This window comes from Dipodomys merriami, unplaced genomic scaffold (genome assembly GCF_024711535.1).
Source record: "Dipodomys merriami isolate MVZ:Mamm:240054 unplaced genomic scaffold, mDipMer1.0.p SCAF_7, whole genome shotgun sequence".
Lineage (NCBI taxonomy): Eukaryota > Metazoa > Chordata > Mammalia > Rodentia > Heteromyidae > Dipodomys > Dipodomys merriami.
This window is the reverse complement of record NW_027206290.1, coordinates 33,503,626-33,520,082: the sequence shown is the minus strand read 5'-3', so window position 1 is coordinate 33,520,082 and position 16,457 is coordinate 33,503,626. Positions and strand designations below refer to the sequence as shown.

At 41.1% G+C, this 16,457-nt stretch overlaps 1 protein-coding gene across 3 annotated transcripts in view; it reads left to right on the top strand.

The window, feature by feature from the left end:
• Tmigd3 (transmembrane and immunoglobulin domain containing 3) overlaps positions 1 to 16,457 on the top strand; it is a 73,024-nt gene that overhangs the window by 14,767 nt on the left and 41,800 nt on the right. For 2 of the 3 annotated variants that reach the window (XM_070006294.1, XM_070006293.1), the window contains exon 2: positions 7,121 to 7,295. The exons of the other annotated variant lie outside the window; for it this stretch is intronic. In XM_070006294.1, coding sequence (XP_069862395.1) covers positions 7,162 to 7,295 — 134 coding nt within the window. In that variant the 5' untranslated portion in view covers positions 7,121 to 7,161. The remainder of the gene's footprint in view (positions 1 to 7,120; positions 7,296 to 16,457) is intronic. 3 annotated transcript variants of the gene reach the window in all.

Below are 16,457 nucleotides of genomic sequence, written 5' to 3'. Positions count from 1 at the left end.
TTTTTGCTTATGTGGTGCTGAGGAATTGAACCCAGGGCCTCAGGCATGCAAGGTAAGCACTCTACCACTGAGCCACCTTCCCAGACCCTTGGCTTTTTTTGTTTGTTTGTTTGTTTGTTTGTTTGGGTCTGGTCATGGGGCCTGAACTCTGGGCCTGGGCGCTGTCCCTCAGCTCTTCAGCTCAAGGCAAGCGCTCTACCACTGAGCCACCTTCCCAGCCCCCCCTTGGCCTTTTTTCTTAAGGCTAGCACTCTACCACTTGAGTCACACCTTTACTTCTGGCTTTTTGCTGATTTATTGCAGATAAGCGTCTCAGGGATTTTTTTTTTAACCTGGGAAAGTTTTGAACTTCGATCCTTGGATCTCAGATCCTCATTTTCTGAGTAGTTAAGGTGACAGGTTTGAGTCACTAATGCCCAACCTTTCTTTTTTTTTTTTTTTTTAATCTGGCCAAATAGAAATTATCTGATACTATTTCAGACATGGTTAAATGTTCAGTTTAGGCATTGAGTATGTACATATTGTCATGTAATCCTTACCATCATCACCTTCAGATTTTTCCTTATCAGTACAAACTGAAACTCTGTTTCCATTCAACAATAAATCCCCATTCTCTTTCTCTCCTAGTCACTGATGTCCACCATTCTCCTTTTTGTCCTAAGAGTTTGTCTGTTGATTGAAGGTGATACCTACAAGTAGAAATATACCATATTCCTCCCTTTTGGGACTGGCTTATTTTACTTAACAAAGGTTCTTCAAGTTTGTCAATAGTATACTATATGCTAGAATTTCATTCATTTTGAAAGTGGAATGATATTGGATTATATATCATATATTTATAATTATATATATATATATATATAATCCAATATCATTCCACTTTCAAAATGCTGTTTATTGGGTGTTCAGTGATACCTCATTATGACTTGGATTTATATTACTTTAATCATTCATGACGTTGAGCATCTGTTCATGTTTTTACCAGACATTAAAGTTGGTCTTTGGAGAAATGTCTATTCAAGTATTCTGCTCATTTTTAAATTGCATTTATTGTTAAGTTGTTAGAATCCTTATACATTTGAAATGTCCTTTATTAGACCCTATTCAATGCTGTGTCCTTAATTGCATGTGCATGGGTGTGTGTGTGTGTGTGTGTGTATACACACCTGTGTGCGCCCCAATACTGGGGCTTGAACTCAGGACCTTGAGTTTTTGCTTGGCTTTTTCATTCAAGGATAGCACTGTATCTGGCTTTTTTACTAATTAATTGGAAATAAGAATCTCATAGACTTTTTTCATGGACTTTTAATCCCTAGCTGGCTTCAAACTGCAATCCTCAGATGTCCATCTTCTAAGTAGCTAGGAGTATAGGCATGAGGCACCAGTTTTTAACCAATACTATACTTTGCAGGTGTTTTCTTCCATTCCATGAGTTGCTTTTTACACTGTGCCTTTTGATTCATAAAAGCTTAAAATTCTCTTGTTTACCATTTGTCTATTTTCCCTTTTGCTGCCTATGACTTTGGTATCATATCTGAGAAGTCATTGCCAAATACAACATCACAAAAATTTTTCACTCTGTTCTCATCTAAGAAGTTTTATACATTTAGCTTCTTTGTTTTTAAACCTTTGATTCATTTGAGGTAATTTGTGTACATGATATAGGCAAGGCTCCAACTTTACATTTCAGATGTGAATATTCAGTTTCCTAACACCATTTATTGAAAACTAATATTTTTTTATTCAATAATCTTGGAACACTTGTTGAAAATAATCTGACAAAGCCAGATGCTGGAGGCTCACTTCCTTAACCCTAGCTACTCAGGAGAATGAGATCTGAGGTTGTGGTTCAGGCTGTGGCACTCTTCTGTTCAGTTAAAAAAAATAGCTGGAAAAAAAAATAGCTGGAAGTAAAGCTTAAGTGGTGGAGTGACAGCCTTGAGTGAAGAAAACAAGTGACAATGTGAGGCCCTAGTAACAGCAAAAAAAAAAAAAGGGAAGGAAGGAAGGAGAAAGAAGGAAAGAAAAGAGAAAAAGAAAGGAAATAAGGAAGAAAGGAAGGAAGGAAGGAAAGAGAGAGAAAGAACAAAAGAAAGAAAGAAAGAAAGAAAGGAAGAAAGGAAGGAAGGAAGGAAGGAAAGAAGGAAGGAAGGAAGGAAGGAGGGAAGGAAGGAAGAAAGAGAGAAAGGAAGCAAGGAAGGAAGGAAGGAAGAAAGGGTCTAATCATATATGTTATGATTTATTCCTGGCTCTCCAATCTGTCCCATTGGTCTGATGTCTGTCTGTCTTGAGAGCAGTACTCAAATTGTTTTGAGTATTGTGGTTTGTGTAGTTTTGAAATTGGGATCTAAAAGCTCCTTTCTCAAGCTTAATTTAGCTACTCAGGATTGCTATTCCCAAAGGTTTCTTTGTGATTTAAAAAAATTTAAAATAAAATAAATGTTAATTTTATTGATAACAAAACATTATGAGACAAATTCAGTAGAATGCTGCACTGTCAAACATTCCCCTACATAAGCAAATCACAACTCTCCAATGAACACACCATGCACTGAGTAATGCCTATATTCTGTTACCTGTCAGACAAGGTTCTCCAGATTTACTCTGACTGCTGCCCCTTGTTCTCTGTCTGGCATTTATTTCTGATTTCTTTGTTGATGCCTAACTACTTGTACTTATTTTTGTGCATGTGTGCTGGTACTAGAACTTGAAGTTAGGACCTCACACTCTTGCTTGCTTAGCTTTTTAACTAAAGGCTTACACTCCACCACTTGAGCCACACCTCTACTTCTGATGTTTTGCTGGTTAACTGGAAATAAGAGTCTTTTGGATTTGTCTTTTGGGGCTGATTTTACGTTTTGATCCTCATATTTCAGCCTTCTGAGTAGCAAGAACTATACTCTCATGAGCCAGCTGTAATTATAATTGTACTTCTTACCACAGCTCATTCTCCCTATGCTGCTGAATCTTAGTTTATTCTGTTCTCTCTGCCAAAAACACCCTTCCCACTTGTTTTGTGATTGGGTTTTTCTACTTGCTCCTTTAGGAATTAAACGATATGTTACCTTTGTCCAAGAATCTTTCCCCAAACATCCAGGTAGGATAAGATCTATCTTTCCTTTTTTTTTTTTTTTTTTTTTTTTTTTAGGTTTACCATTCTGTGTCAGTTTATGAGTACAACACATCTTGATCAATATAACTCCTTTTATCTTTCTCTCTCATCCACCCATACCTTCAATTTTCCTAGTTTCATAGGATTATTGAATATTCATTTTCATTGAATATGATGATTATGTTCACTCCCTGCGCTCCCTTGCTTCATTTGTCTATGCATATTTTTCTCATAGCTAGAAGTTAGATCAATTTATAAATGTACAAGTAAACACATATGGGGTAGTATCATGTATATATAAACATTAACTGAAGTATGGTATTTGCAGGGGAGAATTCAAATGATATAACTTACAGGCTAAAAAAAGTCACAGGCTAACACATGAACACCAGAAAATTGTTATTTGATATGTATGTGGGGGAGGCCCTGGGGAGGGGCTAGATGAATGAAGATCTTACGGGTTTTTTTTTTTGTTTCTTGTTTTTTTTATGTTCTAATGGTCCCTGTTTCATGCTGTTTGGTTAAGATGTATTGTATAGTAGTTTTCTATATACTCTTCATACTCTGGAACTTGATCTTTGTTCAAACACAGTTTAGAATATGTAGATAACATCTGTTCGAATTAGCAGACCTGAAAGGCATTTGGTGTCTTCCAGAGTAGGGCCTGCTTCCTAAGGATGGCAAAAAGAAGTTTAATTGGAAGATCCTCTAATGTTGATACTGGGTATCAGACTCATGAAATATAGGAACATTTATAGAGAAATCCAAGTATCAGATGACTTCTACAGAGGAGATTTGGAAAATTCTCCTGCTACCAGGTCAAAACACAGGGCTTCTATTCAAAAAAGTATGTACAGTTCAAGTCATTCCAAAGGCCACTGGGCGAAAGTCCAATTCCTCTGTGGAATAGTAGCCCTTTCCTGGAAGAATGCCAGAGGCCCTGGGGACCTTTTTATTTATTTATTTTATTCTACAGTGCATTTAGATGGAAACATGTTTTATGAAACTTGAGTTCTTGAGAGTATTTCTTCAAATGTCTTTGTATGACTATAGATACTGCCATTGTTTTATGGGTCGCAGTGGGCTTGGTTCCTGGTCCATCCAAGATGAACAGATGAACATAGGAAAGAATGAGGAATGATAGACACCCACCATAATGGCCAGAGAAAGGGAGCAGGTTGCTACAGCAGCCAGGACAAAAGATAGACTTTCTTACCAGCAACCTCTGTTAATCATAAACTGGACATGTGGTATGCCCAGGCAAGGAGCAGACACAGGAAAGTACCAAACGACAAACGTTCTAATCAAATCCTCCTTCCATACATGCTAAATTTGAGAGTAAGAATTCCCTCAGGGGATTGGAAGTGTGGCTCAGTTGATAGAGCACCAGCTAATGAGTGAGAGTATCAGATACTGAATTGCAGTCCTGGTCTTGGACCAAAAAAAAAAAAATTCCCTTGGCTACTACTTGCTTGGTCCTCATATACATTTGATAGGTTTGGCTTACCTGCCTGCCTGTTTACTCATCCACCTTCCTTCCTTCTTTTTCTTCCTCCCTCCTTTCCCACTCCTTCCTTTCTTGCCTCCTTCTCTCTTTCTCTCTCCTTCCCTCCCCTCCTGTATGCTGTCTTCTTCCATCCCAACCTACCTTCCCTCCCTTCCTTCTTCCCACCCTTCTTCCCTCCTATCCTTTCCTCCCTCCCTCCCTCCCTCCCTCTCTCCCTCCCTCCCTCCCTCCCTCCCTCCCTTCCTTCCTTCCTTCCTTCCTTTCCTCCTTCCTTCCTTCCCTCTCTTTCTTTCTCTCTTTCCTTCCTCCCTCCCTTCTTTCTTTTATTCTCCCCCACCATTATCCCTTCCCTTCCTCCCTCCCTTTCACTTTTGGAAGTATACTCTTAGTGCCTTGTACCATCTTTATAGGTTCAGTTGTTGCATCCAATCTTTCTCTTTTGGAGGCTTAGGCTTGAACACAGGGAGTTATGCTCTTGCTTAGCTTTTTCTACACAAAGTTGGCACTCTATGACTTGAACCACACATCTGGTTCTAGTTTTTTGCTGGTTAATTGGAGATAAAAGTCTTGTGAATCTGATTGCCACAGATTTCAGACTGTAATCCTCAGAGTAGTTAAGATTATAGGTACAAGCCACCAGTGCTCACCAATCATTCTTTTTTTCTTTTTACCAATCATTCTTGAAAAACAAAAACATTGTGGAATCTCATATGAACTAAGACCAAATGAGTCCTTTAAAATCTTAAATGCTTAGGAATTTAAGGAAAGTAAGTAGTAAGAAGACAGTTGGTTGCACAGGTATAGATAAACAGTGATTACAGTAGCCCAGTAGAACATGATCACAAATATTTTCACCTTGGTCATGACAAACCCAATGTGTTTCACGTCATAATAATGCTGTTTCTTTTCTTTAAAACCCAGACTTATTTTTCTAGTAGACATGCTAAGATGGTTTCTTTGGAACTATAGTACTTTTAGCAATATGTGAGTTCAGAGTCTCTTCTTTCTAATTCTTTAAAAATAATGGGCTGGGAAGGTGGCTCAGTGGTAGAGCACTTGCCTTGCATGCATGAGGCCCTGGGTTCAATTCCTTAGCACCACATAAGCAAAAAGAAAAAAGCTGGAAGTGGCGCTGTGGCTCAAGTGGTAGAGTGCTAGCCTTGAGCTGAAGAGCTGAGGGACAGCGCCCAGGCCCAGAGTTCAAGTCCCACGACCGGACCCAAAAAAAAAAAATAATGTGCCACAACTATGCTTATTGTAGCATTATTCACCACAGCTAAGATATGGACCAAGAAAATGTGATACACACACACACACACACACACACACACACACACACACACACACACACACACACACACACACACACACACACACACACACACACACACACACACACTGGAATTCTATGCCTCCATCAGAAAGAATGACACTGCCCCTTTTGTTAGGAAATGGAAAGACTTAGAAAAAATTAAGTGAAGTAAGCCAGACCCAAAGAAACATAGGTCCCATGGTTTCCCTTATTTGCAATAACTAGTATACGTCTTGAACAAGCAGAAAAGTTCAAAAGCTATGCACATAAGACCATATAAGATGATGATAAGTGAATGAACCCCATGATAGGGACACAAGAGGTTTTATCTTTGTTGCTGTTATTTTTAATGTACTTATAATGTACTATGTGAATTTTTTTGTTTCTGTTGTATGTATTTCCCACATGGTATAACCCCTGTTGTCACTGTATTTAATTCCAGTGCCCTGCATCTTGTATATACATTTTTCTAATTTGAGGAGGGGAAGGAAAATAACAAAATGCTGAAATAAGGATACAGGTTGATCCATTGTAACAATGAGATGTACAAGACACTATGCTGAAAACCAACTTTACAATTTCAGGGAGGGGGGAGGGAGGAGTTGAGGAGGTGGGGAGGGAAGGGATGGTAGGGGAAAAACAAAGGAGGAGGTAACAATGCATGGTAGGAAATGTACTCATTACCTTATCCATGTAACTGTAACCCCTCTATACAGTATCTTTACAATAAAAAATATATGAAAAATGATGTGCCAAAAAAGGTTTCCTTTTTGATATCTTGAGAGCCCCCCCCTCTGTTGGTCATGGAGTTTAAACTCAGTGCCTAGGTTCTATCCTTGAGCTCTTTTGCTCAAGGCTGGCCACAGAGCCACTTCTGATTTTCTGGTGGTAAATTGGAGATAGGAGTCTCACGCCTTGCCTTTCCCAGGCTAGCTTTGAACTGAGATTCTCAGATCTCAGCCTCCTGAGTAGCTAGGATTATAGTTGTGAACCACCAGCACCCTGTGAAACCTTTCTCTTAAGACAATATTATAGTTTGTCCTAAGGCAGGGTTCAAAGGGCTGCTCTGAGTTTTGGTCTCTAGGCTTTGGTTTCCTCAAATAAGAATTTTCCCCTTTAAAACAAAACAATGCTTTATGACCATATTTTTGTGTCATAATTGCTGCTTGCATACCTGTCTGCATCACAGGATGAGACTTTGATGTCAAATTACCTTCATGTGCTCAGCAAATGTTGGTCAAGCACCAGTGGAAAACTCAGTTCTGTGCTACAAGCTATTGGCTAATCCAATGGAAGATACTCATGGAGTATCTATACTCTGCTGGGAAAGTATGGTCCCTCTATTCAAAAAGCTCCAATTCCAGGTAAGTTTAGGAGCAAGTAGCATGCAAAAGGTTTAGCAGTCTTAAACTAGGGGCTACAGTTGGGGAAGGACTTAACAGACAGTAGGTGACGGAAAATACCAGGCCTTGAAGAATGAGTACAGTGTGTGTGTGTGTGTGTGTGTGTGTGTGTGTGTGTGTGTGTGTGTGTGTGTGTGTGTGTGTGTGTGTGTGTGTGTGTGTGTGTGTGTGTGTGTGTGTGCTGGTCCTGGGGCTTGGACTCGGCCTGGGCACTGACCCTGAGCTTTTTCACTCAAGGTTACTACTACTCTACCACTTTCAGTCACAGCTTCACTTCGGGTCTTCTGATAGTTAATAGGAGATAAGAATCTTTTCTGCCCTGGCTGGTTTTGAACCACAATCCTCAGATCTCAGCCTCCTGAATAGCTAGGATTGTAAGCATGAGCCACCAATGCCAAGTGATGATTGTAATTTTGTCATTTAAAAAATGAGTTTTAAGTTGGCTCTGGTAGCACATACCTGTAATCCCAGCACTCAAAAAGCTGAGACAGGGGCTGGGAAGCTGGCTCAGTGGTAGAGCACTTGTCTTGCATGCATGAGGCCCTGGGTTCCATTCCATTTTCTGCACCACATAAGCAGAAAAAGCCAGAAGTGGCACTGTGGCTCAAGTGGTAGAGCACTAGCCTTGAGCTGAAGAGCTGAGGGACAGCACAACCAACAACAACAACAAAAAAAGCTGAGACAGAACTGGGGGAAAATGAAGGAAGGGTTGTCCAAAAAAAAAATGCACTCAATACCTGACTTAGGAAATGGTAGCCCCTCTGTGGTATAATATCTTAGTAATAACAACAAAGTATACATACATACATATATTTACATATATATGTATATATTTATTTATTTATTAAAAGCTGAGACAAGAGAACTGTGAGTTTGTGACCAGGCTAGCCTGGAATAAAATAAATAAATAAAACAGATGACAGTAGTAGGGACTATACATTTGGGCAGTTAAGGTAATTATACAAAAAATATGAACAACGGGGAGAATTTGAACCTAAGTTGATAAGTAATAGGAAGCAATCAACTGTAGACTGAGGAGTAGAAAGAAGATATGACCAGTGACAATTAGACAGGACATGTTGGTGACAGACACCTCCAGCTAGATCTGGCAACACGAGCTGAATGGAAGGTAATAGAGTGGGATTGGGAGATAAAAGGAGGAATTGAGAGAAGAAGGGATGGTGCGTGGCATATGGAAGAGACAAACACATGTCTACTGAGAAAATGTTATTAAAATGTGTAACAGGAGTTGTTGATGTAATAATAAGGGATAAAGCTGGTTACCAGTGGTTCACACCTACAACCATAGCTACCCAGGAAGCTGAGATCAAGGTTCCAAGCCTAGTATGGTATATACAGGGGAGAATTGCAATGGTATAGCTCCTTTGCACAATGAACTTACAGCTTAACAGCATAAATCTAAACCATTATTACCATGAAGGGTGGGAACTTCATAGTGGGGGAGGACAGACACATTAAAACCAGGTACCTTGAGGGGATGAATGGAGTTGGGAAAGATCAGGGAGAATAATGGATGGGGCAAATTGGATCAAAATGTATTGTACTTGGTCTGGGAGCATGGCTTAGTGGTAGTGTGCCTGCCGAGGCAGACTCAATGGCAAATAGCCAGTCACTGTCAACTTGTCCCACAGGACAAGTTTTTGCTCCTCCTCCTGAGTAGAGGACTTAATATACTGAAATGTATCTGTAAATTTTAATAAGAATCCAGTAGGAGCCACACATTAATAAGAAACTAATAGTAGTTCATACATGCAATCCTCTAGCTATTTAGGAGGCTGAAGTCTAAAGTTTGTTTGAAGCTAGACTTGATCGGAAAGTTGGTGAGACTCATCTCCAATGAATTAGCAAAAGGCCCAACCTGGAGGGTATGGTTCAAGCGGTAGCATGCCAGCTTTGAGCAAGAAAAGCTAAGGGACAGTGCTCTGGCTCTGAGTTCAAACCCCAGTACCGTCTATATAGCTAATAGTGACATTAACTAGAGGCAGGAGGGCCTGGATTTCAACCTGAAATGGTTTATCTGAGGGAAACTTCTCACAGTGCTGTGTGGGCTTTTAGATGGAGAAGGTAAAAGTGGCTGGCCAGTATCCTTGTAACGTTAATAATGGTGACAATTCTTTTACTGATAGTGATGTTCCTTCTCACGAACAACTTAAAAAATAGCCACCAAGTCTTCAGGCCCATCCTTTTCCTGCAGTGTGAGCAGGCAGACAGATGGATGAGACCCAGCGATCTGGAGGACTTGTGTGCCTCATCGCTCAGGAGTGTTCCGTGGCCATAAATGGAAATGGCGTTTCCAGTGCTGCTGTTGTACCATGTCTCCTGGACTTAAATGGAACTAAATTCTCTTGCAAAGATAGAGAGGAGGGGAGAGGAGAAGAGGGGGTTCCTCAGGCCAGGAGTTGGCTGCTAGGCTGTCCACAAGAGGTCCAAGTTCAAATATGCTTGCAAAGAAAGCTTCAGTTCCATTTTCTGTCCTCACACAATGAAGCTGTTGTGTGTGCGGAGGCTGGGAGCCGGCAGCTGCATTTCTAGGGCTCAGTGGCCAATGTCTGTTTGATTCCTTTTTGATTCTCTGTTGGAGACCTACCTTACAGGACACACATATTTCTAGTTGGTCATGCTGTAAAGTCAAGGAAACAGAATGCTCTGAGCAGGAGTTGTCAGCCCTCATTAGCCCACAGCCTCAGTGAGTCAAGGAGCAATACAAGACTAAAGACTTCCAGTAAGACAAGGGGTCATTAATCACATTCTCCTCCCTTTAAATCTTTGCCCTGCTGCTGATGACCATTTTAGGTGGGTAAGTTCCTGGACTTTTTTTTTTTTTTTCTGGGCCCTTTTGCTGTGCTACTTTAATTTTGTAAACTACCCCCTACAGGAACGTGTTGAATAAATGCCCATCTGATTTTCAAAGTCCACAGGGACTTCAGTGCCTACTGCTTACAGGATTTAATCAGACGGTTCCTGAATTGGCTCTAACCCTCTCTTTGGGAACAATTCCTAGAGTGATAAATCCTGGCTCCCCCTATCCCACCTCCCTCCCCCGCCCCAAACCTCAGCCATAGCTCTTTTTTTTTTTTAACAGATTAAAAATTAAACATGTTGATGCAAAAGAAAATGGAGGCTTAGAGGTGGGGATGGGTAAATGCATTTAGATAACAAGATAGTAAATTTGACATTTGGTTGACACTGTGTGCAGTGTCTTTAGAAGTCCTTTTTAAATTGAATACGTTTAATCCTGAATGTGACACTATATTGCCTTTGTCCCCTTAAATATGGGGAAACTGAGGCATGAAGAGGCTAAACCATGAAGCCAATAGGTGGTTAGGTTAGTTTCCTAAATCTGATATGTATGCGCATACGTGTGTGTGTGTGTGTGTGTGTGTGTGTGTGCGCTAGTACTGAGGTTTGAACTCAGGGACTCATGCACATTTGTTTGGCTTTTTCACTCAAGGCTGGTACTCTACTACTTCAGCCACGGCTCTACTTCTGGCCTTTTGCTGGATAATTGGAGATAAAAGTCTTGAGGGCTCTCCAGTCAGGCCTGGCTTCAAACATCAATCCTCCGATGTCAGCCCTGAGTAGTTAGCTTTATAGGTATGACTCACTAGCACCTGCTCTAAGTTTGGTACTTACAGTAGCCAGATATCATACTAAATTCCTGTGAGCAGTGTTGCCTAACTTCTATGCCTCTTGATTTCCCAATGACCTACGTGTGTTTTGGTTCTGAATATAGTTCCTAATCACTCACTGATTTCATGTGGATGTCCAGGCATTAATAAGAAGTAATGGGGGAAAGACTTGGAAAAAATTATATGAAGTGAAGTAAGCCAGGCCCAAAGAAACATAGGTCCCATGGTTTCCCTTATTTGCAATAACTAGTATATGTCTGAGTCAAGCAGAAAAGGTCAGATAAGTTGATATTAGGGAAATGAACCCTAAGATATGTATTCAAATGTTTTTTTTTCTTTCATGAGATTGTTTCTAACACATTTATAAGATTATTTCTTTGTTGCTTTGTATGTCCCTCCCCTACGGTATAACCCCTGCTTTCACTGTATTTGATGTTGTTATAATTTGTGGAGGGGAAGGGAAAAAACAAATCATTTAAATAGGGATACAGGTGGACCCATTGCAACAATGAGACGTACAAGTCGTTATGTCGAAAACAAACTTCACAACTTTGGTGGGGCGGGGGAGGAGGGTTGGGTAGGGGTGTGGGGGGAGGAAGGGATAAGAAGGGGAAACAAAGGAGGAGGCTACAATGCTTGATAAGAAATGTACTCATTATCTTGCCCATGTAATTGTAACCCCTCTGTACAGTATTTTCACAATAAAAAAAAAGTAATGGGAAAGTAAACAAAGTAGAGAGTGAAGGGTAAAGTCAAGGCACTGAGTACACACACACACACACACACACACACACACACACACACACACACACACACACACACACACACACACACACACACACACACACACACACACACACGGTTCCGCAGGCTCCTCCCCTGCCAGGTTATACATAGACCTGCCCTGAGGGATCAGTTATTCCCACTCCAGGTCGTGGGAAGGGGCAGGAAGTAGAAGTTTTCCTTTCCAAGAGCCTGGCAGAACACCATGTTTAGAGAGGAACACATAAAAGTTGACCAGTAAGGCCAGGCACTGGTGACTCATGCCTGTAATTCTAGCTACTCAGAAAACTAAGATCTGAGGATCGTGGTTCAAAGCTAGGCTGAAGAGTCTGTAAAACTCTTATGTCCAATGATTAGTCAAATTAATTGCTTAATGAACTGAACCAGAAGCAGAGCTCCCACGTGTCTCCTATTAACCTCCTGTCATGACATTCTTGGCTCCATCCTGGAGTTAAGAATTCTATTTTGGAGAGGAGGTTACTGTTCTGAAGCAACAGCAGGCTTCCTGGCTCGGAAAAAGGAAGGCACAGATCGATTCTCTTCCGCTGAGCATATGGATAAACAGGGCTGCCCACAGCCACAGTGGCCTGCAAGGATGAGGGTCACCTCTTAGCTGTTGAGATACCTTGCTGGCTTGCTGACAGGCCTCTCTGAGTTGGTTGGCTCCATCACGGCCCATCCCATTGGATCCTTTACCAGGTCTGCTATGGCTCATCCACTTTACTTTTGAACAAGGCTGAGACTCTAGAGGCAGAACTGTGCTGTTCCTTTCCTATCAAGGCCTTCTTGGAATACACAGTGGTTAGGCAGTACAAAGAAATCTTCACTCCTATTTACCAGGGTCAGCTATGGAAGAAGAGGTAGACTTGGCTGGGTGCAAGTGGCTCACGCCTGTAATCCTAGCTAGTTAGGAGGCTGAGATCTGAGGATCATGATTTAAAGCCAGCCAAACCAGGAAAAGTCTTGTGTGACTCTTATCTCCAATTAACCTGCAAAACATCAGAAGTGGAGCTACGGTTCAAGTGATAGAGTGCCAGCCTTGAACTAAAAACTATGGTGCAGGCCCAGACCTAAGTTCAAGCCCCAGTACAGGCACCAAAAAAAAAAAAAATGTAGACTTCGAAGAATTCTCAGCTAGGTCACAAACAGCCATCTTCAGTTAGACTAATTGTGATTATTTTGATTTTCTGAAGCATAAATATTCTTTTAGTTTTAGTAGGTTTTGAAGACTTCCGTTTAGAATGAAAGTTTATTTAGAATGGCAAGTTTTCATTTTAACAAATGAAGATCTTCTATCTGTGGTCCCTTGTTTCTTCCCCACACAGCTATCATAGCTATGCTTGCTGAGTGAATACTATGTACAAATACCATGTTGAATGTTTCTCTCAACAAATGCTGCAGTAGGGCTTATTACCATCTGGTGAATGCACAAGACTGAGAATCAAGGTGGTTAAGAGTCTTTCACATGGACATTCACTGTAGCAGCAGTGAGATTTGAATCCCAGGTTTGTTTGACTTCAGACATAAAAATTATACTTTATGGTAGGTTGGCCTTTCACCTGAAAATATGGTTTCCTTCCTTCCTTCCTTCCTTCCTTCCTTCCTTCCTTCCTTCCTTCCTTTTCTTCGTTCTTTCCTGGAGCTTGAACTCAGTCTTGTACTCCTACTTGACTTCTTTGTTCTAGGTTGATGCTCTATCACCTGATCTGCAGATCCACTTCTGGCTTTTTGATGGTTACTTGGAGATGAGTCTTATAAGACTTTCTTTCCTATGCTGGCTTCAAACCATGATCCTCAGATCTTAGCCTCCTGAGTAGCTAGGATTATAGATGTAAACTAGCAGCAACCAGATGGGAACTATTATCTAATCAAACACCTCCTAATAGGTGAACAGAGCCATGGAATAAATAGTTTAACTTTGGGGCTGGGAAGGTGGCTCAGTGGTAGAGTGCTTTCCTTGCATGCCTGAGACCCTGGGTTTGATTCCTCAGCACCACATAAGCAAAAAGATAAAAGCTGGAAGTCGTGCTGTGGCTCAAGTGGTAGAGCACTAGCCTTGAGCTGAAAAGCTGAGGGACAGCGCCCAGACCCAGAGTTCAGGCCCCACGACTGGACCAAAAAAAAAAAAAACAGTTTAACTTTGTAAAACCTAATGCTTTCGTTGTTCATCTTTCTTTCTTTCTTTTTCTTTTTTTTTTTTTTTGGTCCAGTCCTGGGCCTGGGCCCACTGTCCCTCAGCTCTTCAGCTCTTCAGCTCAAGGATAGCGCTCTACCACTTGAGCCATAGCACCACTTCCGGCTTTTTTTTCCTGCTTATGTGGTACTGAGGAATCAAACCCAGGGCCTCATACATGCAAGGCAAGCACTCTACCACTGAGCCACCTTCCCAGCCCGTTCATCTTTCTTACACTGTACTTGTGTCTTTAGAAGCTGAATTTACTCAGCTACTAAATATCAAGAACTCCTAGAGGTTACTCATTAATGCCTAGGTCTAGCTCAAGCAGGAAGGAGGATTTCTTTCATTGCATTCCAAGATCTGTAGAATAAGCCACACAAATCTGTCCGTCCCCCCCCCCCCCCCCCCCCGTCACCCAGGAAGAAGGCAAGAAAACACTGTCCTTGTGCTTTCAACTCAGTTCTTGGAAAAAAAAAAAAAAAGAATCATTGACTGTCATTCATGGCTGATTGGCATCTGAGACTTGCTTCTCTGCTGATGGTATCTTCCCACAGTAAAGCTGATCTGGGCAGTTAGGCTCAGTTTCTCTTTGTCTTTTGTACCTCATGTTAATTATTTAAGTGACTTGAATTCAAGCTCAATCTTGGTATAAGTTACTGCATCCCTTGAAAAGACATTAGAATTCTGTAAGGGAGGTAGTTTTCCAAAACTGGTATTTTCTTTTCATGAATGGAAACTACATTACTCATAGAAATGTGCTATTTATTTTCACTGTGGGTGTACTGGGGCTGGAAGTGCTGTTATTGGGGCTTGAACTCAGGGCCTTGTGCTCTCATTCGGCTTTTTCATTCAAGGCTGTTGCTCTTATCACTTGAGCCCCAGCTTTTGTGGTGGTTAATTGGAGATAATCTCATGGACTTTCCTTCCTGAACTACTGAGTTCAAACCTTGATCCTCAGATCTCAGCCTTTTGAGAAATTAGGATTATTAACGTAGGCCACTGGTATCTGCCAGTAAAGAGGAAGGAACAAAAGAAAGGAATAACATGGAACAAGTAAAAACAAACTGGCATGGTAGTACATTAAATATTAAATAAAATGTGGAGAATGTCAGGTTAAATAGAAATCAATCATTTATATATTGCCTCCAAAGAAATCTACTTCAGCTGGAAAGGAACATGGTCAAGTCCATACAAACTCTTTCAGAAAACAGAAAAAAAATATTATTTCAAACTCACTCTGTGGAAACAACCTTTCTTTGATATAGGAATCAGATACAGTATAAGAAAAAATTATAGACCAATATTCTTCATTAAACAAATGTAAAATAATTCCTTAAAATTTAACCAAATTGAATCTAACAATATATAGAAAGGAAAATACAACTTTAATAAGCAACCCAGAAAAAGCTGGAAGTGGTACTGTGTCTCAAGTGGTACAGTGCTAGCCTTGAACAAAAGGAGCTCAGGGATAGCTCTGAGGCTCTGAGTTCAAGCCCCAGGACCAGTACACACACACACACACACACACACACACACACAAACACACACACACACACACACACATGCACGCACGCGCGCACACACACACACACACACAGAAACAGAGACAGAGACAGAGTTTATTGTAAAACAGAGTGCCATGCAGAGCTGGCAGGAGACTGAAATTTGAAGATCATGGTTCAAAGCTAACCAGGCAGACAAAGGTGAAATTCTTACCTTTAACCAGCAAAGAGCCAGAGTGGAGGTATGGCTCAATTAGTGTAGGATCTGCCTTGAGTGGTAAAGCTAAGAAGGAACTCTAGGCTCTGAATTCGAACCCTAGCACCAGCACCCTCTCCACCACCACTCCCCCCGCCAAAATCCCAATCTATTCAATTCATAGATTGGAGACTGACACTTATACACAGCCCTATATCACATCTACCTTAATTCTTTGGGAATTTTTTTTATTATTTTGTGTGTGTGTGTGTGTGTGTGTGTGCTGGCCACTTGTGCATACCAGTCCTGGGGCTTGAACTCAGGGCCTCAGTGTTGTCTTTGAACATTGTGTTCAAGGCTAGTGCTCTACCACTTGAGCTACAACTCCATTTCCAGCTTTTTAAAAATAGTTAGAGATAAGAGTCTCTCAAACTTTCTTGCCCAGACTGGCTTTGAACCATGATCCTCAGATCTGAGCTTCATAGCTTGATTTTATGATTTCATAATGAAAATTATTCTCTGATAATGATGGTCAGGAGAAATACTATGAGGGATGTTGGGGAGCACTGAGCAAGCAGCTCCCTGACTGCTGACTGCATATACTACTAAGGGTGGCCAAGGTCTTTGGACTCACTAACACGGGAGCAGCAGCTATTAGCTTCCGTTCCCTCCCATAAAAGGAAGCTCTATGAGCAAACCCACCTTAGTGAGCACTTAGTCGTTTCCTAGAGAACTGACCTTGTAGCTTTGTCCATATGTTGAAGAACAGGTGGAAAGGAGATCCTATTTGCTACTGTACAGCTGTGCTGATTATAC